We start from the raw sequence: 27,371 nt of genomic DNA on the forward strand, positions 1-27,371 counted from the left end.
AAAAAACTATTAATATTAGTACTGTGTGCAGGCAGTCTCTTCTGAAGACTAAATTAAACAATAATTATAAACTAATAAAATAAATGGCTCAGGCTTCATAGAAGAAAAAAAACAATTTGAACAGAATCTCACAGTATGCTGCTGAAGCTGCCTAAACAATGGAAAATAAAATACCATTTTGGCAAAAATGTTGGCATCCATTAATTTCTTGTATTAAGTAAAAAAAAAATAATGTAAAGTGCACACAGTCCTTCACTGTAAACATAACACACTTTCAGTAACAGAATTTAAGTCTACATAAACACTGACTCGCACAGGCTGCTTCTCTTGAACGGAAACACGGAAGTAAGGCGGAAGGTAGTTTGTCGACATCACCTCAAGACGACGCCAACGATTGGTCAAATTTGCGGGAAAGTTGCGGTGATTGGATATAATTGCAACACCGCCCTGAATTCGTGGGGATTGGTTGAATTTGCGTTGAAGTTGCAAATCGCAACATCGCGAAATCCTGGAGGGTCTGAATAGAACGCTGAATATGCACTACGCGATAATTATTAGCAATGGGAAACTGCATTGCGAGCCCGCGATGTGCAAATGTGAATCCCACTAGTTGTTGAACATCCCGTAATGATAACATGGACGCGGTCTTTCCGAGTCAAACAATCTCAAATCGTGATGGAATTTCATCATAATATGAATGAATAAACATCGTTTTTCATGCAAGTTGACATATTTGGGTAGTTGCCCGATCGGGCAAGCATTTGTGAGAGTCTGGTTGTCCGAATCTATTGAATGGTTGCCCCGGGCAATCGGGCTACTGTTAATGTCGAGCCCTGCGCTTTGAGACGCCATCGCTGCTTCTGGTCTGAACGCACCATAACAGCATTTGCTGTTGAAACATTAAGGTCACGGCGAAGCCAAGCTCACTAGCTGGAACTGAATGGTGGCAAGAAGCTCCCAATCTCCCCAATTCAATGAAATGTCTATTATACAGCATTTCCTGAAACTTTCAAGCAAAGAAAGTCAAGTCATTGGCTGAAACATGACTAATATGAGATGGCGAGAAAGCGGGTGGAGCTTAATAAGAGAGCATTCAAAAACACAAATATGTTTGTATTTCAATCGTATCAGCTAAAGTTTTTATTGGGGGTGGGGTGGGGGGACTGCTGTATTTTTGAGAAATAACTGACTCAGTGTACACCAAAGTAAAGAGAGACACAAAAGGTAACTGTCTAAAAGGTTTGCAGATCTGTGAAATGTCCAATATATGACTGTATTGTTGGTTATTCTCAGGTAAAGCTGCTTCCTAAACATTTCAATTCGAAACAAGCTTGTTTTCTAATTTTTAGCTGAAGGCCCAAGGTGGTGCACTTTAAGGCTGACGTGGCCCGTAGGCGTCTACCTTGTCTCCTTGTCCCATATCAACAGGGGACTTTTGGCTGTCATAGCCTGAGAAGCTGTTACCGCTGTTAAAGCCTCCAGAATCAGAGTCCTCCATCTCTCCAGTGTCTTCCTCATCCAATACCTTTCCATCAGTACTGGTGTGAATGGGAAGGTGAGTGGGGAAGAGAGACTCTTCTGTCACCGTTGGGCTGAAGGTGTCTAAACAAGACGGATCGCTGGTCTCCAGCAGAGGGGTGTGACCTAAAGACGCCACCACGGACAGATGAGGCTGCTCGGGTTCGTTAATGATGCGATCAGAGTTCACCATTCCCTGTAGGACACACATTGGGGTATCAAATTACTGTCTCTTCATCACATAATACTTCTGCAGCCCCACTGATACAGAAGTCTAAAACAGTCAGAGTGCTGAATGAGTTAGTAAGGCCCGATATTGCACACCATCAACAAAACAGCATTATTTTACCCAGAATTCCAGTATTACAATTGAACATTACTATTTGAGTTTACAGAGGATGTGCTTCAAACACTTCTGCTTCAATACTAGTTACAACACTATTATATACAGTTGTGGTCAGCAGTTTACATCCAGTGACGTGAATGTCATCTTGGATATGAATGTCATGGCAATATTTGGGCTTTCAGTCATTTCTTTGAATTGTTCTTTTTCTGTGGCAGAATGTACAGCTTACATCTACAACCCCGATTCCAAAAAAGTTGGGACAAAGTACAAATTGTAAATAAAAACGGAATGCAATAATTTACAAATCTCAAAAACTGATATTGTATTCACAATAGAACATAGACAACATATCAAATGTCGAAAGTGAGACATTTTGAAATTTCATGCCAAATATTGGCTCATTTGAAATTTCATGACAGCAACACATCTCAAAAAAGTTGGGACAGGGGCAATAAGAGGCTGGAAAAGTTAAAGGTACAAAAAAGGAACAGCTGGAGGACCAAATTGCAACTCATTAGGTCAATTGGCAATAGGTCATTAACATGACTGGGTATAAAAAGAGCATCTTGGAGTGGCAGCGGCTCTCAGAAGTAAAGATGGGAAAGGATTACCAATCCCCCTAATTCTGCGCCGACAAATAGTGGAGCAATATCAGAAAGGAGTTCGACAGTGTAAAATTGCAAACAGTTGGAACATATCATCATCTACAGTGCATAATATCAAAAGATTCAGAGAATCTGGAAGAATCTCTGTGCGTAAGGGTCAAGGCCGGAAAACCATACTGGGTGCCCGTGATCTTCGGGCCCTTAGACGGCACTGCATCACATACAGGCATGCTTCTGTATTGGAAATCACAAAATGGGCTCAGGAACATTTCCAGAGAACATTATCTGTGAACACAATTCACCGTGCCATCCGCCGTTGCCAGCTAAAACTCTATAGTTCAAAGAAGAAGCTGTATCTAAACATGATCCAGAAGTGCAGACGTCTTCTCTGGGCCAAGGCTCATTTAAAATGGACTGTGGCAAAGTGGAAAACTGTTCTGTGGTCAGACGAATCAAAATTTGAAGTTCTTTATGGAAATCAGGGACGCCATGTCATTCGGACTAAAGAGGAGAAGGACGACCCAAGTTGTTATCAGCGCTCAGTTCAGAAGCCTGCATCTCTGATGGTATGGGGTTGCATTAGTGCAGTGTTTCTCAAACTTTTTCAGACCAAGGACCACTTTGTCCCAAAAAAAAATTTCAGGGACCACCTGTCAACACCCCCCCCACACACACACCATACAGAGATGTGGCATTTAAGTTCCTTGTATTTTCTCTTGAAAAATGCTAACGGTTTGCCAAGGCATTCTTTGTGTTTCGTCTCAATGTGGCGCTTGAGTTTTGCTGGCTTCATTGCCTCGTTGGCTAAAATCTCATAGCACAGGACACAGTGGGGATTGGGATCTTCAGAATCCCCAGTCCAAAAAAATCCCAACTTTAGATATTCATTGTGGTATTTTCTTTTACACCTTTGCAGGGTTTCCCATACATAGACCATTGTGTGGCGCAGTGCCACACAATGGATTCCTAGCGCCACACAATCAGACTCGCGATTTTTGAAAAAAAAAAAAAATCCGTTGTGCTAATTAAAAATAACGCAGCCTTCCCGATTCGCCTTCCGACCGCTTATTTTAAAAGGTAGCCTACGTCGTGCTCGTGATGAGCTTTATCATAGCCTTCTTGGCTTACAGGAAACGGACATCCCTGAGTCAGGCTATAAACCAATTTTGATGCATACAGTAGCAGCTTTACGTGAGGAACCGGCCTTATTGCATTATCCCGTTTATCCCGCTTCAGCAATGACTTCCCTTACAATAGGGCACTGGAGTTTTTTTTCAGGAAGCCACGCAGAATTAAATGTTCTGATAGGGCATGCAGGCTTTGCACCAATTAGGATAATGCTTTTTCATTATTGTTAGTTGCCTTGGTGTTACCTTAAGTGGTTTCTTACATCTAATTATGATATTTTATTATTATTTTGTTACATTATACTATTTATTTCATTTTAGTATTGGCTGAGGTAAGTGTTGAGTTCAATTTAAAATAAAAACCTCCAGCTTGTTTTTTGCAATTTATTCCTTGAATGTCAACTAAAGAATGATTGAAAGATTGCCACCAAAAAGGCAAAAAACTAAGGTAAAAACCAGAGATGCACCGATTGACCGGCTGCCGATCGGAATCGGGCGATTTTCACGTGATTGGCCATGACCGGCGACCGGCCGGGCAAAATTAAAATATGCCGATTTTCTGCCAATCAAAACTTGTGTATCACAGTGGAAATACTCGTAATTCGCAACTAAAAGACTGCAGCTACACTGGCAGCTTGAACATGCTTTCTAGTGCGATTGTGTTGTGCTTGCGCAGAACAGTGTCAGTCCTGCGCGCCTAACGAGCTCCGGCGCGCGCCGTTAACAACAACAACAAAAAAATCACTATATTTGGATATCCAAATATAGTGAATTTTTTTTGTGCCAGATATTGGATGTGAAAAGAAGAAAATGTTTGTGGTTGTGTGAATTTCCCATTACAGGAATTAATACGTTAGCCTATTACCAAACATCTAGTTAGATTTGTACAAAGAGAGAAAGAAAAAAAATGTCTTTTTGTTTGTTTTACAACCTTGGTTGCACTTGATTCCATTGGAAATTACTCTACAAATACACATTTGACAAAGATAATAGAATGGCTATGGTATAAGTATGACTGGAAATTATTTTTGTATTTTGATACTGAATGAAGAAATGGGTTGTTCTATAAGGCATAAGTTTTCAGATCTAAATAGGCTTATGAAAGTGTGTTCCATAGCAGTAGGCAAATAATATATGAGGGGGAGGTTGTTTTTGTGCCAGATATTGGATGGGAAAAGAAAAAATGTTTGTGTGAATTTCCTATTTCAGGAATTATGTTAATACCAAACATGAAGAAAGATTTTACAAAGAACAATGTCTTTTTGTTTGTTTTCAACCTTTGAGGTGTTTTTATTACTGAATTATATACTGAATTTATTACTGAAAATCTGGCAGAATGTTCTATTAAAGAAAAGATAAAAAGAAAATAGTCTTTGTGTGTGCTGTGAAGTGGTTTGAAAAAATGAAATCGGAATCGGCCAAAATCGGTATCGGCAGGTCACACTCCATGGAAAATCAGAAATCGGAATCGGCCCAAAAAATTGCAATCGGTGCATCTCCAGTAAAAACTAAACTTTAACTTCAATGTTGGTGAGTAATTTTCATAAATTTAAAAGACAGGTTTTCCACCAACATCAAGCCCAGCAAACTAATGGCCTGCCCTGTAATGTAAAGTTGGGTTGAGGAATGAAACCAGCCAGGGTTCTGGGAAAAATTGTTTTAGCTGTCTTCTCTTAAAGAACTTAAAATAATTTAAATTGAACTGAATGGATAAATTTAACTTTCTAATAATGTTAAAGCATACGCTAGCTTATCTTGAAAACGCTGACTAATGGCCCTTTTCCACTACCCTTTTTCAGCTCACTTCAGCCCGACACGGCTCGCGTTTCGACTACCAAAAACCAGCACGACTCGGCTCGCTTCAGCCCTGCTTAGCCCCTAAAACTCGCACGGTTTTGGAGTGGGGCTGAAGCGAGCCAAAGCGAGCCGAGTGAGGCTGGGGGCGTGAGCAGACACTCCCCTGTGCACTGATTGGTGAGGAGGAGTGTCCTCACATGCCCACACACGCCCCGCGAGCACGCTGGGATCTGTAAACACCGCAAACCCGGAAGAAGAATAATTACGAGAATTTCTGAAGCCTTATGCGCCTCGCCTCATCTATACGCTCTTGCCAGTATCTGTTGGCGTTGTTGGTGACAACAAGCCACAGCACCAAGACCAGCAACACTAACGACTCCATGTCCTCCATGTTTATTGTTTACTATTCGGGTCGTGAGACTACCGCTTAAAAGATCACTGATGTCACTGTTTGCGCCGCTTAACGACATCACGTGACGTCCACCCACTTTCGCTAACTCCACCCAATGTGTCCACCCACTTCCAGCCAGCACGGTTCAGCGCGGTTGTAGTCGAAATGCAACTCCAACAGCCCCGCTCAGCCCGACTCAGCACGGCACGGCTCAGCCGCGTTTGTAGTGGAAAAGCGGCATACATTTGTAGATCACCTCGCGGACCACTTGAGGTCTCTCACGGACCACCAGTGGTCCGTGGACCACACTTTGCGAAACACTGCATTAGTGCATGTGGCATGGACAGCTTACACATCTGGAAAGACATCATCAATGCTGAAAGGTATATCCAGGTTCTAGAGCAACATATGCTCCCATCCAGACGACGTCTCTTTCAGGGAAGACCTTGCATTTTCCAACATGACAATGCCAAACCACATACTGCATCAATTACAGCATCATGGCTGCGTAGAAGAAGGGTCCGGGTACTGAACTGGCCAGCCTGCAGTCCAGATCTTTCACCCATAGAAAACATTTGGCGCATCATAAAACTGAAGATACGATAAAAAGACAGTTAAGCAACTAGAATCCTACATTAGACAAGAATGGGTTAACATTCCTATCCCTAAACTTGAGCAACTTGTCTCCTCAGTCCCCAGACGTTTACAGACTGTTGCAAAGAGAAAAGGGGATGTCTCACAGTGGTAAACATGGCCTTGTCCCAACTTTTTTGAGATGTGTTGTTGTCATGAAATTTAAAATCACCTAATTTTTCTCTTTAAATGATACATTTTCTCAGTTTAAACATTTGATATGTCATCTATGTTCTATTCTGAATAAAATATGGAATTTTGAAACTTCCACATCACTGCATTCCGTTTTTATTTACAATTTGTACTTTGTCCCAACTTTTTTGGAATTGGGGTTGTACAATAAAAAAAAAAAATAGAATTTGGTGCACAAGATTTAATTTTCTTTAGGTTTTCTGAAATCAACACAGGGTCAAAAATATACATACAGCACACCTAATATTTTACAGATAATAAAGAAACAAAAACGGATAATAAAGAAACAAAAATCTCTCCATATTATTTGGGTAAAATGTCTCTTTGCAAGATTCACCTTGACCAAACATTTTTGTTTACCATGAACAAGCTTCTGGCAGAATTCTGGTTGGATATTTCACAACTCTTCATGGTAGAATTGGGAGAGTTCAATTAAATTTTTTTTTCTTGGCATGGACTCGACTTATAAGCACGGTCCATATATTTTCAATAGGGTTGAAGTCAGGACTTGTTTTAAAGCATATACGCAGAGCCATGGCCTCACTTTCATTTATAAATGCCTTGAGACCTCAAGAATGGCACAGACATAATTTTAAACGTTAACAATAAATCTAATATAGTACGGTAAGTTTTATGATTAAAATGATTAATATGGGTAGCGGTCTGAGCGAATGACCTTGATGTCCGTAACGTCACAACAGGAAGTCTATCGGTCTCATCGCCATTTGCGCTATACTAAAACACAGTGCTGACTGCAACTCCGATCCTCCATTTTGAGCTAATTTATCGCCATGCCATGTAGATGTGTTGCTGGCTGGTGCAGCAACACGACAGAAGGTGGATTTACGTTGCATTCATAGCCCAAGAATGTTCAAACTGCAAAGATTTGAACGCGTTTTGCGAGAAGTTCACGGGCACATTGGGCGCCTACGAAGTGGTCTCTCCTCTGCTCTGCACATTTTACTGAAGACTCATACGAGACCTCTGATCTGTTGAGGAGCGTTGGCTATAAGCCAGTATTGAAAGAGGGTGCAGTACCAATAATTAAAGGAAAAAAAAATACACAAAAAAGTAAATTTACTTATTTATTTTTTTAAAACGAAAGTGAGTTCAGTTGCACCAGTCCTCCCGGAGTGAGCCAATCGTTGTTGCTAAAACCCGGGACGGAACGGGACATATCGCTCAGGCAGTGACCTCCCCACAGTTGTTGCTAAAACCGGTGACATCCTGTTCCGTCCTGGGTTTTTGTAATTGCCTGAGCCGAGCAGTAATGGCGGAATACACAGTATGAAGAAAAGTGAACGAGTGGACCAGCCGTCTGATTTCTAAACTGGATATCGCTGCCATCTCTCCCTTACATGGAAGAAGTGAATGAACAGAGAACCGAACGAGCAACTGAAAGTCAGACTGTTTCAAAAACAAATCGGCCTTCAAGAAGCAAGAACACAGAAGGGCAAACTCCGACTCTCGTTTGGATTAAAAATAAATAAAACACACACACAAAACACGTTGTTTACCAGCATTGAGATGAATACATGTAACTTGTATTGTGTGTTTAAGTTACCAGTATAAGATTATTTAATTTGCTTCAGAATGTGATTGTCTCAGTTCATCTGATTATTTAATGAGCCTTTTACGTTTTATCAGTGAAAATGCATGCATGTACATGTCTGTTGCACAAGTTATAACACCCATCCTGTTTTAATGAGAGTCAACCCACAACCAATGAAGTCAAATCCGTCTTAGTGGGGCAAGTCGGTGACGGCATTTCTTACTTTCACCATACATTTTTATTTATAGGACTTTGGTCTATAGCTGTAAAAGGCCTTGGCCTTAAAACTGGTTCCTGCTGTGACGTCACGCACTCAGGGCTGGCTGGCTCAGCTCGAATGTCAACTTTGCGGTCAATTTTAACTCTTAAAAATATATATATTTTCCCCATTTATGCAGTATACAAGAGTCAAGGAAGGAGATACTTTCCACTCAGAAATGTATTTAAAAATAAAAAGGTTCTGTGCATCTCCTTTAAACCCTTTTGAGGATTTGTGCCTGTACTTTGTCCCACCCCCCACCTTCTAAATCAAAACTCTGACCCCGCCTGAATAGAACACGACCAGCTCTCCTGCTGAATCAAATGCCGCTTTTCCACTACAAACGCGGCTGAGTTGGGCTGAGCCGTGCCGTGCTGAGTCGAGCTGAGTGGGGCTGTTGGAGTTGCATTTCGACTACAACCGCGCTGAACCGTGCTGGCTGGAAGTGGGTGGACACATTGGGTGGAGTTAGCGAAAGTGGGTGGACGTCAGGTGATGTGAAGCAGCGCAAACAGTGACATCAGTGAGCTTTTAAGCGGTAGTCTCACAACCCAGATAGTAAACAATAAACATGGAGGACATGGAGTCGTTAGTGTTGCTGGTCTTGGTGCTGTGGCTTGTTGTCACCGACAACACCAACAGATACTGGCAAGAGCATATAGATGAGGCGAGGCGCATAAGGCTCCAGAAATTCTCGTAATTCGTAATTCTTCTTCTTCCGGGTTTGCGGTGTTTACAGATCCCAGCGCGCTCGCGGGGCGTGTGTGGGCATGTGAGGACACTCCTCCTCACCAATCAGTGCACAGGGGAGTGTCTGCTCACGCCCCCAGCCTCACTCGGCTCGGTTTGGCTCGCTTCAGCCCCACTCCAAAACCGTGCGAGTTTTAGGAGCTGAGCAGGGCTGAAGCAAGCCGAGTCGTGCTGGTTTTTGGTAGTCGAAACGCGAGCCGTGTCGGGCTGAAGTGAGCTGAAAAAGGGTAGTGGAAAAGGGCCAAAAGACGAGAAACAGGAAATCAGGGACCAGAAAACCAAACAAGGAAATAAGGCTCAGTAATGTGTCAGCAACGCAACTCAATACTTCGTAAAGTGCATTTTCACATAGGCACGCTGATTACACCTTAATCCTGTGCAGGTGTGACACATGCATGAAATTAGTAAAAAATTAATGCAGATATCAATATCCTGTGCCAAATTATTATGGCATGTTACAAAAAAAAAAAACTAGATAGAACTCGACGCCAACAACGTCGATGGGGATGCCTCCGCCTGGTAGACTACACGCCTTATTAAGTTGTGATTTGGGGATGGACATTTGACCTCACAGTAATCTTGACCTGTGACCTTTTAACCTCAAGATCTAATCAGTTAAAGGAAAACTCCGGAGTGAAATGCTTTTTCGGTCTGTTTTCGCATTATTGGGAGTGCATACATTGAGTTGCTACCACAATCACGTCAATCGGATGTGTTTTGAAAAAATTAGTTTTTGTGATTTCAACCGGAAAGCGCTAACACGGCAGTGCCCGGGGCATGTCGATACAAAACGCTAGTTTTAAAACCATTGCAAAGCTCAAAACAACCCAAGTGACCTTACCTGAAGTCGGGCTTCCTCAGACGCCATCTTCAGTGGACAGTCCGTAGAAGTCGAGCGCCGAGTGCAGAGCCTAATCTAGGAATTTGAAAATAGGGGACAGATCCAGAAACAGGGGACAGAAAATATTAACATGGGTAAACATATCCCTCATTTGTTCCAGTTAGTGGGGACAGAAAAATAAGTAATACATTGGTAGATATTTTCAAGAGTACATCTATAAACAGAACAGTTTTATTAATAAAACTAAATACATGTAACAAACATTCATATCAGATGTTAATCTATGTAATATCATAATTATGGCACTATACATATCCTTGAATACAGTGATATGAAAACCATATCAGCAAACACTTATCCACAGTTTATAGTATTGCACAAACATTATGATCAGATCTGAACTTTAAAAATGTAAAGATTTTAGATCAAAAACTATATGAAGAATTATATACTGCAAAACCTTACAAATATGACTAGTTTTCTGTTATATGACTAGGTTACTGTTTTACTATAAATCATGTGACTAGCAGATTTTTACCAATTTGACCACCAGTAGGGGGCGGCACGGTGGTGTAGTGGTTAGCGCTGTCGCCTCACAGCAAGAAGGTCCTGGGTTCGAGCCCCGGGTCCGGCGGGGGCCTTTCTGTGTGGAGTTTGCATGTTCTCCCCGTGTCCGCGTGGGTTTCCTCCGGGTGCTCCGGTTTCCCCCACAGTCCAAAGACATGCAGGTTAGGTTAACTGGTGACTCTAAATTGACCGTAGGTGTGAATGTGAGTGTGAATGGTTGTCTGTGTCTATGTGTCAGCCCTGTGATGACCTGGCGACTTGTCCAGGGTGTACCCCGCCTTTCGCCCGTAGTCAGCTGGGATAGGCTCCAGCTTGCCTGCGACCCTGTAGAAGGATAGAGCGGCTAGAGATAATGAGATGAGATGAGACCACCAGTAGTATAATGTTGCATTTCAAATATGACTAGGTTAATATTGCATATCAAATATGACTAGGTTAATATTACATCATTTGATATAGTTAAGTCTAAAATCCATGTAGTCTTGCCACTATTAATTAATAATAAGATGAAAAATCTGACTTTCTGAATAAAATAAAATCACTATCAAATATTTAAAAATGCTATCATATTTGTTTTGTTCAGACCACCTTTCATGAAAGTGAAAAACATTAAACAATCTACCTATGCTTAAACTAGATTTTGACATAAATGACTGGAGATAATCTCAAAATTCAGACTTCCTAAAAAGTATATAATCTCTATCATTTACAATCTTACAGTACCTACAATTACACAAGAACAGATTAAATATATTTCATAATATTTTTAAATAAAACTTACATAATACCAAACATTATCAAACTAATTGTATATTGGCATTAGGAAAATATCAAATTCAAACTTCAAAAACCATTATCAATCAGAATCAAATGACGTAGTATGTCATCACACTGTCATATAATTACTCTAAGATCATATTTGTACACAAACTTATTGTTATGTTTGGATGAGACAGAACGGTATGCCATGTGCTTTTGGGTATTTTTAAAACACTTCACACGATTGGTTGAGATACACGCCCTAGATTAGGCTCTGCGAGTGCAGAGCCCAACCCGCTGGAAATGCACAATGGGCTCTGCACTCGGCGCTCGACTTTTACGGACTGTCCACTGAAGATGGCGTCTGAGGAAGCCCAACTTCAGGTAAGGTCACTGGCTTTGTATTAACTCTTCTACACACTATCCGTGCACTTGCAGAGCTAGAGACACCTCGTTTTGTTTGGAGGAGCCCTCTACTCACTTCCACAGAACTGTCATGTTGTTTTGAGCTTTGCAATGGTTTTAAAACTAGCGTTTTGTATCGGCAAAAAGACATACCCCGGGCACTGCCGTGTTGGCGCTTTCCGGTTAAAATCACAAAAAACTAATTTTCTCAAAACACATCCGATTGACGTGATTGTGGTAGCAACTCAAAGTATGCACTCCCAATAATGCGAAAATAGACCGAAAAAGCATTTCACTCCGGAGTTTTCCTTTAATGTTTGTCCCCAAATGCACAAATGGTGAAAGTTTGGTGAAATTCCTTTCATTGGCCTTGGAGACAGTGTTCATGAGATTTTCGGACAGACATTTGACCTCACAGTGACCTTGACCTTAGACCTTTTGATCTCAAAATGTAATCATTTCGTCTCTGTCCCAAAGTGCACAAATGGTGCAAGTTTGGTGAAATTCCTTTCATTAGTCTTTGAGATATGGCGTTCACAAGGTTTGGGGATGGACATGATCTCACAGCAATCCTGACCTGTGACCTTTTAACCTCAAAATCTAATCAGTTCATGTTTGTCCCAAAGCGCACAAATGGTGAAAGTTTGGTGAAATTCCTTTCATTAGCCTTTGAGATATCGTGTTCACAAGGTTTCGGGATGCACGGACGCACGGACAACCCGAAAACATAATGCCTCCTGCACCTTAAGGTGGCAGAGGAATAAAAAAAAAAATCAGGAGTCCTCGTCTCCAATTTATGAGTTCGAATGCAGTTAATGCACGAGTAATCAGTGCTCAAGTCCAAGTCAAGTCACGAGTCTGTAAAATTAGGGCACGAGTTGAACTCGAGTCCTGGAGTTGAGTACTACAAGCCTGGCACAGACTCACCTAAACTGGACAGTTGAAAACTGGGGGGGGGGATCAGGTCTTTTTTTTTTTTTTGGTCCACTGCCAAGTTTGGGCAAATCCATGCCTCAGATTCTTGTTCTTGGCTGACAGGAATGGAAACCAGTGTGGTCTTCTATTGTTGCAGCCCATCCACATCAAGGTTCGATGTTTTGTGCATACCCAGATGCTTTCATGTTCACCATGGTTACAGAGTTATTATTTGAGTTATTAGCAGCTCGAACCAATCTGGCCATTTTTCCTCTGACCTCTTATTAACAAGCCATTTTCATCTACAGAACTATTGCTCACTCAAGGTTTTTGCACCACTCTATGTGAACTCTTGAGACTGTGTCCCCAAATTCCCCCCATTGGGAACTTTATTACCCCCCCAATTTCTTCCCTATTTGGTCATTTGCCAATTCCCACCCACCAGCCAGACAGCCAGCTTTCCCAATCATCAACTGACTGGGGAGAGTGAAGCTGGCAATCCCCAACTGCTCATGCTGCATCAGAGAATACTGCAACACACTAGCTCCCCTTTTCCTAGATTGTCTAGTATTGCTGTGACTGATGAGAGAGAGAGAGAGAGAGCGAGCGAGAGAATGCCATCTCTCCCAACCACCCAAAAATCACGACTAACTTTGCTCTCTTGACTCCTGTGGCTTTGTTCGGATTCAAATTCATGCCTTCTTATCAGTAGAACAAATGCTTTTCTGTTGCGAAAGAGAAATGTGCCTGATGGTCGTGTAGTGGTTAGCACGGTCACCTTACAGCAAGAAGGTTCTGGGTTCGAGCCCAGCAGCCGACGAGGATCTTTGTGTGGAGTTTGCATGTTCTCCCCGTGTCTGCGTGGGTTTCCTCCGGGTGCTCCGGTTTCCCTCACAGTCCAAAGACATGCAGGTTAGGTTAACTGGTGACTCTAAATTGACCGTAGGTGTGAATGTGAGTGTGAATGGTTGTTTGTCTCTATGTGTCAGCCCTGTGATGACCTGGCGACTTGTCCAGGGTGTACCCCGCCTTTCGCCCGTAGTCAGCTGGGATAGGCTCCAGCTTGCCTGCGACCCTGTACAGGAAAAGCGGCCACAGATAATGGATGGATGGATGGATGGATGGATGGATGGATGTTTCATACGTTTAACTACGCAACATTTTACAGTCATACTCACCAGTGAGAATACAGAAATTGACAAATACACAAACATTTGCATAAATAAACTGAAGGTTTAAACAAACTAACAAACAGTTAAGAGCCGGTTACCAGGAGTTTGGAGAAGATTGTGCTTTGAGAGTCAGGCTGAATCAGTTTCTTGAAAATCTTTACTCCAATTATGATTAAGGACAGAACGCCAACCATGGAGCATATCACAATGATTAAAATCGCTGCCCAAACTGTAAAAACACACACAAAAAAAATACAATAATAATAATAATAGGCTCCAGCTTGCCTGCGACCCTGTAGAACAGGATAAAGCGGCTAGAGATGATGAGATAATAATAATAATAATAATAATAATAATATTAACAACAACAACAATCAGCTTAGTCTAATAAAATAAAGATCTTTAAAATTATACTACAACAACAATAATAATAATTAAAGCTGCGAGCAGCCTTGACGGGCCCTCGCACGTGTGGTTCTGCAACCCAGGACATCCCGCCACCCAACAAAACAGTCACATGTCATATATTCATCAAATGTTCAAAGGTGATGTGCATGTTGCAAATGCCATGATTGCTTGACAGATGAGAGCTAGTCAGACAAAGACTGTGTGTGTGTGTTTCTGTGGTATGAAAATGTACATTTATATATGTACAAAACTATACATGTGTCGCCTCCTTATCTCTATCTCGTTCTGTAATCTTAAGTCATCTTAGCTTTCCTGTATCTGTAGTGTGTGTGTGTGTGTGTGTGTGTACGTACATGCAGAGTTTTCATATGTCTGCAACAAAATGCACAATGATGGCAGGTCACTAATATATAGATTTAGGCACTGCCTAAAAGCGGAGCTCCCATCTGTTTCTGGGTTGTAGAATTTTCTTATATCCTAGCCAGTCTCTTTTGTTTTATTTCTTTACTGGGTAGGACTGGCCACTAGGCGGTGTGTATGGCTGGTAATTACTAACACTGGCCACTAGGCGGTGTATGACTGGTAATTACTAACACTGGCCACTAGGCGGTGTATGACTGAAAATTACTAACTGGCTACGAAACAGTGTGTATGGCTGGTAATTACCAACACTGGCCACTAGGCGGTGTGTATGGCTGGTAATTACTAACACTGGCCACTAGGCAGTGTGTATGACCGGTAATTACTAACACTGGCCACTAGGCAGTGTGTATGACCGGTAATTACTAACACTGGCCACTAGGCGGTGTGTATGACTGGTAATTACTAACACTGGCCACTAGGCGGTGTGTATGACTGGTGGTACACGTACAAACCACGAAAAATCGACTCGATGGGTTTACCATTTTTTCTTAGGTATGGTGCTCCGCTGGATCTCCACTATTATTGTGTGTGTGTGTGTCTGTCAGAGGGAGAGAAAGTGTGTGAGAGTGTGCTCAGAGATGTTGCGTGTGCATGTGAGTGCATACTTGTGTGTGTGTGTATGCATAAATATGCATATGACTGTGAGTGTATGAGTGTGCACAGAATTGTATATGTTATATCATCAGACTCATCCAATATTTTGTAAAGTTTCAGATCAATCCATCAATGAATTGAACATTTTTTCCCCATTTCCTGCTTGGCCAGATGGTGGCGCTGTGCTAGGCATCTGAATTACACGTGAATATCATCACAATCATAATACACAATATTTTGTAAAGTGTCAGATCAATCAGTTAAGGCATTGCCAATTTCTGGCACATTTCCTGCTTGGCCAGGTGGTGGCGCTATAACAGGCAGGCCCATTGGGCGTCAGGTTATCATAATAATCATATCTATTGAAGTAAGAAATGCCCGACCATACAGTCAATGCACTGTGGCTTTCTGACACGTTTCCTGTTTATGTGGCAAGATATTAAAATCATAAGGCCATTTCAACATATTACAAGATATCAAAAATCCCTTCACAATTTAATATCAGCGACATCTTGGCATCACGCATAAATTTCACATGAATCTCATGAACCGTCTAGGAGGAGCATGTTAAAATTCATCATGTGTCAAAACACACATATTCAAAACCCTATTCTTTCCTTGGCCAGTTGGTGGCGCTATACCAGACAGGCCCATAACGGCGAAAGAATATCAGAATCAGAATCATATTACAAGATATCAAGTTCAACATTCAGCAATATCTTGGCATGCTGTAATATTTCAACATATTACAACATCAAAAATCCCTTAGCAATTCAACTTCAGCAATATCTTGGCATCATGTTCGGCAAGTTTGACATGAATAAGATGAACCGTCTCGGAGGAGTACGTTAAAAATGACCATGTGTAATTTCACTCCAAATGGCCTTATGACATCATTCCAAAGTTCTACCCATTCATTTCAATGGGAAATGGAAAAAGGGGCGCTGTGAAGTCCCTGAGCCATGCCCGGGGCCAAAAGTCTGTGGCTGAGTAGCGAGGACAATGACTGATGTGTGTATCAAATTTCATGAGTTTTCATGCATGGGAAATGCCTCAAATAAGGCCAAACACGGCATAATAATAATCATCATCATCATCATCATCCTGCGAAAAACAATAGGGTCTTCACACCGAACGGTGCTCGGGCCCTAATAATAATGATAATAATAATAATAATAATAATAATCCTTCGAAAAACAATAGGGTCTCGCACCGAACGGTGCTCGGGCCCTAATAATAATAATAATAATAACAACAACAATGGCGGCACGGTGGTGTAGTGGTTAGCGCTGTCGCCTCACAGCAAGAAGGTCCTGGGTTCGAGCCCCGGGGCCGGCGAGGGCCTTTCTGTGCGGAGTTTGCATGTTCTCCCCGTGTCCGCGTGGGTTTCCTCCGGGTGCTCCGGTTTCCCCCACAGTCCAAAGACATGCAGGTTAGGTTAACTGGTGACTCTAAATTGACCGTAGGTGTGAATGTGAGTGTGAATGGTTGTCTGTGTCTATGTGTCAGCCCTGTGATGACCTGGCGACTCGTCCAGGGTGTACCCCGCCTTTCGCCCGTAGTCAGCTGGGATAGGCTCCAGCTTGCCTGCGACCCTGTAGAAGGATAAAGCGGCTAGAGATAATGTGATGTGTGATGTGTGACAACAACAATCGGCTTAGTCTAATAAAATAAAGATCTTTAAAATTATGCTGACCCTTGATACAAGCAGGTCAATTCATAGGTTTAATTTGCAATCTGTGTAACAGTCACAACAGATACAGCAACTAAGTGTAAAAATATGAGGATCACTGAGAACTGCAAGTGGGAAAGAAACTTTTACTCACAAAATGAACTGTAAAGGACTTATAATCCTCATAATCTATTCAATTCAAAGGTGTTGGTCAATAAAACAACTTGCACCACAGCACAGCTAAATTCTCAAATTTGATTGGTCAGAAGTTGTTGATTAATCTTCTATAAAGAGCATAGCTCCAATATATAACCCCCAATTCCAAAAAAGTTGGGACGCTGTGTAAACTGTAAATAAAAACTGAATGCGATGATTTGCAAATCGTGGAAACCCTATATTTCATTGAAAATAGTACAAAAGACAACATATCAAAAGTTGAAACAGAAATTTTGTTGTTTTCTGAAAAATATATGCTCATTTTGAATTTGATGTCAGCAACACGTTTCAAAAAAGTTAGGACGGGTCATGTTTACCACTGTGTTGCATCACCTTTACTGTTAACACCACTCTGTAAATGTTTGGGAACTGAGGAGACCAATTGCTGTAGTTTTGAAAGAGAAATGTTGTCCCATTCTTGCCTGATATACAATTTCAGTTGCACAACAGTTCAGGGTCTCCTTTGTAGTATTTTGCGCTTCATAATGCACCAAATGTTTTAAATGGGAGACAGGTCTGGACTGCAGGCAGGCCAGTTTAGCACCGGGACTCTTTTACTATGGAGCCATACAGTTTTAATATGTGCAGAAAGCAGTTTGGCATTGTCTTGCTGAAAGAAGGAAGGCCTTCCCTGAAAAAGATTGTGTGGATGGCAGCATATTGCTCTAAAGCGTGTATATATCATTCAGTATGAATGATGCCTTCCCAGATGTACAAGCTACCCATGTCATGTGCACTAATGCACCCTCATACCATCACATACCCCTTTTCCACCAAATCAGTTCCAGGGCTGGTTCGGGGCCAGTGCTGGTGCTGGTTCACAACTCGTTCAATTTGCGAGCCAGCTGAGAACCAGTTTGCTTTTCCATAGCTCGCGGTGCTAAGCGGAGCCACGTCATTACGTCGCTGTATACGTCAGTTACGGCGCTACGTTTACATAAACCTTGGCGTGAATATCAAAGCAAAAACAACACAGAAGAAGCAACAACAACAACAATAATAATAATAATGGCCGACTTCGCGTTTGTACAGCTGCTGCTTCTCGTCGCTTAAAAATGGCGATCTTTCACGGTCTTGTTATTGTTGTTGGTCTTAACAACTCCGCCCCCCCCCGCCGCTGACGTAAGCGGTTCTTTCCTCTGGCCCAGCAGAGAGTTGGTGCTAGCCTGGAACCGGTTTTTCTGGCCCCAGAGCCAGTTCTTTGTCAGTGGAAACAGAAAACCCGGTTCCAAACTAAGCACTGGCCCATAACCAGCCCTGGAACTGCTTTGGTGGAAAAGGGGCAACAGATGCTGGCTTTTGAACTGTGCACTGATTAACAAGCCGGATGGTCCCTCTCCTCTTTAGCCTGGAGGACGTGGTGTCCATGATTTTTAAAAAGAATTTCTACTTTTGATTCGTCAGACCTCGGGACAATTTTCCACTTCGCCTCAGTCCATCGTAAAAGAGCTCGGGCCCAGAGAAGGTGGCAGAGTTTCTGGATATTGTTTATATCTGGTTGTAACTTGCATTTGTGGATTCTGCTTTTATTTACAGTTTACACAGCATCCCAACTTATTTGGAATTGGGGGTTGTAAACAAACCAGTTTATATTAATGCTGACATTCCACACTGACTTAGTAATAACCAAATGACAGTAAAATGAGCGGACTATACTTGATGGCTGATGGACGAATAGGTTTTTCAGATTTCCCCGAGTGTTTCTTATTCAAAGAATACTGTTGTGCGATTGGATGTCACAGGTTTGTAACGCCATTTTAGCACAGTTGGAGAAAAAAAATATGTTTCTTACGCAGCTAGAAAGTGAGTTACAAGGTTATGGAGCCAGTCACGCAGCGTTTCTCGAGAAAATATGCTAGCTGAGCCTCTCATGCCCCGGGGGTGGGGTTCACACATTCAGAATGTTTGATTACCCTCTTAATTAGAACTATACAAAGCCGACAGATTTTATAATTGCCCCATTGTGGTTTCCGAATGCTATTATTCCAGACGACATTAAAGAAAGGCCAACTGAATGAATTGGAAAGCACACATATTAGGCATTCAGTTTAAATACTGGCTAATTTGAATATATCAAGGCCACAAAAACATATTGATAAAATAAACACACTGAACAATAATAGGCCCAAACATCGGCATGGATGATGCGCTCATCTACATGCTACATAGAATCTGTGTTCACCTCGACTCTGTGGACGCCTCAGTTGGGATCATGTTCTTTGACTTCTCAAGTGCCTTCAACACAATTCAACTTAGGCTGCTTGGTGAGATGATGAGGGTTGAGCCAGGGCTAGTCTCCTGGGTCACTCGTTATCCAACCTGCAGACCACAGTATGTGCAGCTCCCAAACGGTTTGTAGGGATGGACTGCCATGCCATAACCATCTTCCCCCTTTCACTGTACAGCATTGAACACACCAATCCCTGCACTCGATGCCATGTTCCATCTCCGCCCATTCTTCTGACTCCCTGTAATGGTACCGGATACCAAATACAGTGACGTCACGACTGTGCTTAAAACCCGTGGCAAAATCAAAATTCTCTCTCTGGTGGTGGGTTTCCACACGTGAGAGAGAGACGTCGTTGCATCTGTACTACAGGAGGACAACGGACAAAGAACGAGCTATTGATCCCGGACCTTTAGCCAAAGTTCAATATATTTGATCTTCGCAAAGTTGCAATAATAACTGAACCAGTTAGTTACTGCAGCCCACGCAGTATTTTAAAAGAGGAAAGGTGACCAGATCCCTTTTCCCTTTCGCAACGTCGACAAACTACAAACAAGATTCCTTCCAGATCATCGGACGACCAATGGGACACCGAAGATCTTCAGCTGACGAGCTGTAAAAGTGAAAGGAACAGAACTGTTTTCTCCCTGGACCTGCGCTCCACGCTGTCTTCGGATAACAGACGGTGCACTTTCAGTCGCCAAGCAAGAGCAATCTCAAGTAAGGCTGGCATCTGGGCAATTGTTGGTCTTAGTTGTGGCTAGTTAATGTGAAGAGAGTGTTGTTTATTTGAATTAATTTATGGTTTAAATGTTTACTATCTGTATTTAGTTCGATCGTGCATACGTTCTCTCTCACTCCCCTCCTCCTTGTCTTGCGCCTGCGCACGCCCTCTTTCCCCAGCTCCTCCTCATCTCGTTAGTGCGCAGCTGCGTGTACACACACACACACACACACACACGTGATTTCCCTCTCACATTTTAACATCCACTCGCCCCTACACTGTAAACTTGCATATAGCTATTACTTCTGATCACCATTAGTGCCTTAGTTATCACATACACGACTGATTATTACCTGTACACACTATCAGCATTTACATTGAATTATTCCTTGGCTTCTAATGTTGCTATATCTGATCAGTATTTGTGTCAGCTATTTCAATAAATGGTATCTTTGGAATAAACTGTGTCCTGTCTATTGCTACAACATTCACTGAGTGCCAACCTTTGCCAAACAAGTATTCTAATTACCTTCGCCCATTTGGTTGTTATATGAATGTTGTAGATCTAGAATAAACGTATTACATTAGAGCTACAATACTCACTAAAACTATAGCAACATCACTAAGTCATTCCATTGATTTTAATAGTTTAGCTATAAACTATTAGACACTTGAATTAATTAATTTATGAGACTGATCCCTTTTTACATGAGACTGATTTGATAAGCCTATTGCACCTACAGGTGTCTCTGAAAAACTTGTGAGCAGCACAGGTGCCCCACAAGAAACAGTCCTGTCCCCTTTCCTGTTCACATTATATACATCAGACTTCCAGTACAACTCCAGCAGCTGTTTTCTCCAGAAGTTCTCTGATGATACAGCAGTGGTTGGGTGTTGTCAGGGAAGTAGTGAGCAGGAATGTAGGGGCCTCATCGAGGACTCTGTGGACTGGTACAGCCTCAACTATCTACAGCTCATTGTCCAGAAAACAAAGGAAATGACTGTAGATTTCAGGAGAAAGAGATCTTCTTGAGACCCAGTCACCATTCAAGGAGCAGTGGTGGACCAGGTCTCCAGCTACAGATATATGGGAGTTGTGCTAGACAACAAGCTGGACTGGTCCACCCACACGGACGCCTTATATAAGAAAGGACAAAGCAGGCTGTACTTTCTAAGAAAACTACAGTCTTTTAATATTTGTAAGTTCAAGTTAAGTTCAAGTCAACTTTATTGTCAATAATGCCATATGTGCAGGACATACAGAGAATTGAAATTGCGTTTCCCTCTTATCCACGGTCCAAACAGTAATAAACATGAAATATAAAATATAGGTACAAGATATAAACTTAAAAAAAAAAATGGGGGGGGGTTATTTACACACACAAGCTAAAGCTATCTAAGAAAAGACAGTGGCAATCCAGAAAGTGCAAATGTGGCAGTGTGAACAGAATTAACGATATAAATTTAAATGTGACGAATGACAATATAAACAGAATGAACAATGTAAACGGGAACAGCAGTCTGACAGTATAGTAATTATCAGTATAAATATAAAGAAATAAATATGGCAGTATGAGCAGAATTTTCAGTGTAAGTATAAATATGGCAGATGACAGTATAAACAGTGAAGCAGTGAAGTCTATCAAAGATAAAAGATGTATAAAGTGTAAACAGTGTTGTAAACAGTTTTTATATAGTGCAATTAACTTAAAAAAAAAACATGTAGACAGTATTGTAAACAGTTTTTACATAGTGCAATTGAATTTCGTTACAGTTCGTTTAAGTGGCTGGTGACATTTGGTTTGTGTATTAAGGGAAGGGGGTACTGGCCTGGGAGGGAGTTCAGCAGCCTGGCGGCATGGCGGATTACGCTGCCTCCCTGTCTGCTGGTTCCCGCCCGGAGTCCCATTCAGACTTTCGACCAGGTAGAGCTCTCCTGTGCACGGGCCCTCGCCAAAATCACAATAATTGAGCTTCTCTGATTGCTGGAAAAAAATAAAGATTAAAAAAAGAAAGATCCTTTACAAATAATGATGCAACCAATATGACTAAATGAATACTCAGCTGTGGATTAATATGCTAAATAATGGCTTTAATTTTCAGAAAAATAAACATTTTAAGGCTGTACAGACAAGTAGAATTGATATTAAAATAGTCCTATTATGGATAAATAAAATTCATGCTTAAAGAGCACTTCTATTATTCTCATCACCACAGAGGGCAGCAGAGGACTCTTAAAGCTTTAATCACACACAGAAGTGTCCCGTCCCCCGTCTAAAAACATGACAAACTCTTAAAGGGCATATCCTGGATCAATTTCGTGTTTTTTTTTTTTTTATACGAAAGTATGTCTCTTTACACACTCATCCAGAAGGGTAATTTTGCACAAGGCCATCTGTCTACAGCAGAAAAAAATAAAATAAAACGCGTCCGGAAAAATCCCAAGGGAGTCTGGAGCCAGATTCGTGACGTTACCTGCGGAAGCACCAGCAGGCTGCGCGAGCTTTGCACGGTTTCAGTGCACAGCCTGTGTAGACCAAGCGCTCCCATTTCTCTCATTGTCAAACCCCTCCCCTCTGCGTCACGCTCCGTGCGTCTGTGCAAACCCCTCCCCTCTGTGTCACGCTCCATGCGTATGTGCAAACCAAACCCCTCTGCGTCACGCTCCGTGCGTCTGTGCAAACCCCTCCCCTCTGCGTCACGCTCCGTGCAAACCCCTCCCCTCTGCGTCACGCTCCGTGCAAACCCCTACCCTCTGCGTCACGCTCCGTGCAAACCCCTACCCTCTGCGTCACGCTCCGTGCAAACCCCTACCCTCTGCGTCACGCTCCGTGCGTCTGTGCGAACCCCTCGCCTCTGCGTCACGCTCCGTGCGTCTGTGCGAACCCCTCCCCTCTGCGTCACGCTCCGTGCGTCTGTGCGAACCCCTCCCCTCTGCGTCACGCTCCGTGCGTCTGTGCGAACCCCTCCCCTCTGCGTCACGCTCCGTGCGTCTGTGCGAACCCCTCCCCTCTGCGTCACGCTCCGTGCGTCTGTGCGAACCCCTCCCCTCTGCGTCACGCTCCGTGCGTCTGTGCGAACCCCTCCCCTCTGCGTCACGCTCCGTGCGTCTGTGCGAACCCCTCCCCTCTGCGTCACGCTCCGTGCGTCTGTGCGAACCCCTCCCCTCTGCGTCACGCTCCGTGCAAACCCTTCCCCTCTGCGTCACGCTCCGTGCGTCTGTGCAAACCCCTCCCCTCACAGTCACGCTCTGTGCGTCTGTGCAAACCCCTCCCCTCTGCGTCACGCTCCGTGCGTCTGTGCAAACCCCTCCCCTCATAGTCACGCTCTGTGCGTCTGTGCAAACCCCTCCCCTCACAGTCCCGCTCTGTGCGTCTGTGCAAACCCCTCCCCTCTGTGTCCCGCTCTGTGCGTCTGTGCAAACCCCTCCCCTCTGCGTCACGCTCTGTGCGTCTGTGCCTGGCTGCCTGCGTCACTGCGTGTGGCGCTGTCACGGTTGCCTAGAGACAGACAACACAGCGGCGCTGCTCAAAAAACCCGGGCCTTTTAAAAATGTCTGCTGCACCCGGGACTCCAGCACGTCCTCAAAAGCGCAAACGCTTACAGAAATACAGACGTGAGTGGGAAGAGGCACATCCTTGGCTGGACAGCGTGAGTGGAGACGACTACAGAGCAAACTGTAAATAGACTACAGAGCAAACTGTAAAGTCTGTCGGCGAGTGTTTTCAGTGGCGTACGGTATATTATAATACACTAAGTAACTTTAAAAACGCACATTGATAAAACTTGCTGAATTCGTGCTGAGTTTATCTCAAGAAGAAAAGAAATATATCACAATGGAAAAATAACTTCGTTCCGCCTGAATAAGTTCCAAATCTGTGCTCAAATCAGAATTTAAGGGAGTTGTACTCAATAACGTACAATATGACTCGGGTAGTCAATGACATGGACAGGCTTTAATTTTCAAACAAATTTTGCATACACTGTACACACACAATCTTGCCTATAAATACCCGGGGGAAATGATGGGAAAATTGTCATTATTGAAGATGCCACGCCTAAGCCAAAATCAACGTGAACAGGCCATCGGGATGTTGCGTGCCGGAAGCACACAGACAAGAGGTCGCCCGGCACTTCGGTGTTCATCATTCGACCATTTCCCGTTTGAGGGCCCGTTTACACGAGGACGCTGTCGGGTAAAAACGACTAAATATTTTATCAGAAGTGCCTTTCGTTTACACGAGGACAGGGTTTCCGAGGCTGAAAAACGGATAAAATTGAAAACGCCTTCCAAAGTGGATAAGTTTAAAAACGGCCCCCATTGCGTATCCGTCTAAACTACCCAATACGCAAAACTCTGCTCGGATCTGCTCACGTCGGGTACGCGTTTACGTCATACATGTGTCATATACTGTACATGACAGCCCGGGAAGTAAGAAAGTAAGTGGGGGTGTCGTGGCTCAGATGGCTAAGGCATCATACCATAAAATCCGGGGACCCAGGTTCGGTTCCGACCCGAGGTCATTTCCCGATCCCTCCCTGTCTCTTTCTCCCACTCATTTCCTGTCTCTCTACACTGTCCTATCCAAAAAAAAAAAAGTAAGTGCATGTCTGATTACATCGATCCAACAGACCTTCAAGCTGCTCTGTGTTTTAATGCAGTAGATGTGTTTTCCTGCTCACCCGCCCAGCTGGAGCTCCTCAGGCTACGTTTACATTACGTCGAATCAGCGGATCATCAGATTAACGTTCTTAAAACGATTCGCGTTGACACTAAAACCGTTAGCCGTGCACACAGCAACACCAATACGCGGATACGCTCGGCTCCGCAGGCATCCTGCGCTCCAAATCACTCCGCCCTGAACAGCGAGTGCCCTCTGGAGGGTGCGCACTCCGGCCCTGCGCAGCTCACACAGCGCGCGAGTGAAGTGAACAAGCCACGATTCGGGACTGAGCCGCTGTGTGTGAGATCCCAGCGCACATCACTTATTACTTGCAAGTGGAAGGATGGCAAGCCTAAAGACAATCATAACTACACAATGGGCAGTATTTGCATCAGTATTTGCAGTATTTTCATACTTTTATACTCTTTAATGAAAGGTGATACAAGGCGGAAGTCTGCGCCGTTTTTCAGCAGTCGCGTCACATGACCAACGCCAGCGAATCAGGAAGGTGGATGTCACAGTGACGTTGTCCAATGAGACGCCAGCTAGAGCTCAGCACAGCGTATTCGCGTATTCTCAATGTTTACACAGCACCGGAGCTGATACGATCTAGATTGAATACGTGGACGCTGGCGGATTCCCGTTTCCCCGCTTTTTCAGGGGGGTTAATGTAAACGGACAGTGCGTCCGCGAAGAAAACGAGACAGATACGGTCTAGTGTAAACGTAGCCTCAGTTTGGTGTCGCCAAGTTACACGCGCGCACACGCCGCCTATTCAAGCCGCTCGTGAAACCATAAACCCGAGACTGAAAACAAAACTAGCAGCCGAACGGGTTTATTTTGCTGAGATGGACAATGCCTTTTCTCTTCTTCACCGAAACAAGAGTGAGTGTTACTTAATAAAGGCAGATTAAAAGTTTCGGTTTGCTCCTGCTCCTCCCTCGAGCACTACAGTACCTCAGCCGGACCGGTGTTCTGTAAAGTTATCCTAGCAAGTTCTCATACAGACCGTTTTATTATTCAAAACAAGTCATTACAAATTATTTGACTCAGCCAAAGACTCGACCAATACGCACAAAACATAAAAATCGGCAAATGCGTGAAATTCTCACCGATTTTCTATCAGCCCAGCTGATCGGTGGGACAAAACTACTGTTGAATTTTCCTACCCTCCTGGATTTCGCGCATGCGTAGTAGGCTTGGTAGGATAACTTGACAGAACAGCGGCGCAGATGTGCAGATCAGACAAGACAGAAGACGTTGCGCATGCGTGCAGACATAGCGGAGACATTTATGCGTCACCGTATAGACGCAGATTTCCTCCTTGAAAACGGTCGTGTAGACGCGGAAAAAAGTGAGAACAAAAACGGACTTTTGCGTTTTTGTTTTATACCGTCCCCGTGTAAAGTGGGCCTGAGTCAGCGTTACAGACAGACAGGGAGCACCAGGGATCGTCCACGCCCTGGTCAGCCTCGAGTCAAGACGCCAGTTCAGGATCAGCACATCAGGCTAGCTCACCTCCGTGACAGACTCCTGACCCCCTCAGTCACTGCTGCTGAGACCCCTGGACGACACAGACCCAGAATCTCCAGCATGACGGTCCGAACATGGACCAACTGTCACTTTGGATTTTTTTATTGTGAATTAATTCTTGAGTTTGACAATAAATGTCCTTTATCGATGTTTCAAGATGTGTGTGCATTACATACAATATCAAATTTCAAATATATGCATGGATCTAAAGTGATATCGTGTTGAATTCCATTGTGCGTTTTTAAAGTTACTTAGTATAGTAACAAATAAACAAATAAAATTTCCTAGATTAAAAATGTTATTTTATTAGTGTGTTATATTATTAGCTTTCTTGATCACCCCTTTACTAAAAACACCTACAAAATAAAACATACCACTGCTGCGGGCACCGCACCCCAGGGGAGTCGTGCCCGTGGTGGGCGACCTTTATTTTCATTTCTGAATGGTGGCAACCCGAGGCGGAGTGTGAGACGCGGAGGATAAACACACCGATTCATCACAAACCGTCTCCAGTGTTCGCTCGCTTACTCACCTCCAGTGACTCGCAGCACGCGGCGCCTCGGCTTACCTGCTCTCGCCGCTCGCGCGCTCTCTTCCCGCTACATTCTCCAGTTTGGAGCGAAGCGCGAGCCGCCTTCCTGAACCTGCCGGAACTCCGGTGTCGCAAAACGTCGCAAATCTCCACAAGTCTATAATTTTCCCAGCTCTCCCCGGACTCACTACTCTCGCTAACCATCTACATGTAATAGTTTCAGTATTCTCAAAGAGGCGCTTGTCTCCAGCCGATGTCTTTCTTTCCACACCCGTGTTCTAGGAAAATCCCACCTCCTCCTTCTGCATTGGCTATAATTCACGCACAAACATTGGCTACTGTTGATGCCTCCTCTGACACGTCAAAGCATCCGCCATATTGGAAAAGACTCCCCATGGGTATTTCTCAAAGTTAAGGATGCTTCTTTCTTGGTAGGGCAGGTCCTTCAGAGGCTATTCCTTCAGAGGCTCAGCAAGACTCTTTTCGAGCATTTGGAGAACACATAATGGAAAAATGGAACAGTGTAGCGAGTGTGCATCATTGAAAAGG

The 27,371-nt window shown here is 43.4% G+C and overlaps 1 protein-coding gene across 3 annotated transcripts; it reads right to left on the bottom strand.

The window, feature by feature from the left end:
• Positions 1 to 1,137: 1,137 nt before the first annotated feature.
• On the bottom strand, positions 1,138 to 27,104 carry LOC132889176 (uncharacterized). Of its 3 annotated transcripts, none has more exons than XM_060925427.1 (5): positions 26,859 to 27,104; positions 21,924 to 22,078; positions 13,928 to 14,058; positions 10,012 to 10,086; positions 1,138 to 1,714 (listed from the first exon to the last, which is right to left on the bottom strand). In XM_060925427.1, exons 2-5 carry the CDS (start codon positions 22,000 to 22,002, stop codon positions 1,373 to 1,375), a joined length of 627 nt encoding a protein of 208 aa, XP_060781410.1. In that variant the 5' UTR covers positions 22,003 to 22,078; positions 26,859 to 27,104; the 3' UTR covers positions 1,138 to 1,372. The 3 variants fall into 3 exon arrangements, with proteins under 3 accessions (XP_060781410.1, XP_060781409.1, XP_060781411.1); XM_060925426.1 differs by having other exon boundaries at positions 26,823 to 27,104; XM_060925428.1 differs by lacking the exon at positions 10,012 to 10,086 and having other exon boundaries at positions 26,823 to 27,104.
• Between the last annotated feature and the right edge of the window lie 267 nt (positions 27,105 to 27,371).

This window comes from Neoarius graeffei, chromosome 7 (assembly GCF_027579695.1).
Source record: "Neoarius graeffei isolate fNeoGra1 chromosome 7, fNeoGra1.pri, whole genome shotgun sequence".
In the NCBI taxonomy this organism is placed as follows: domain Eukaryota; kingdom Metazoa; phylum Chordata; class Actinopteri; order Siluriformes; family Ariidae; genus Neoarius; species Neoarius graeffei.

Excerpts from the sequence above, each read along its gene's own strand:
- LOC132889176 (XM_060925427.1), bottom strand. The coding sequence starts at position 22,002 with ATGGGACTCCGGGCGGGAACCAGCAGACAGGGAGGCAGCGTAATCCGC. Across the intron at positions 10,087-13,927 it reads CAATCTTCTCCAAACTCCTG|ATTAGGCTCTGCACTCGGCG; the intron begins GTAACCGGCTCT and ends TCAAATTCCTAG. Across the intron at positions 1,715-10,011 it reads CTGAGGAAGCCCGACTTCAG|GGAATGGTGAACTCTGATCG; the intron begins GTAAGGTCACTT and ends TGTGTCCTACAG.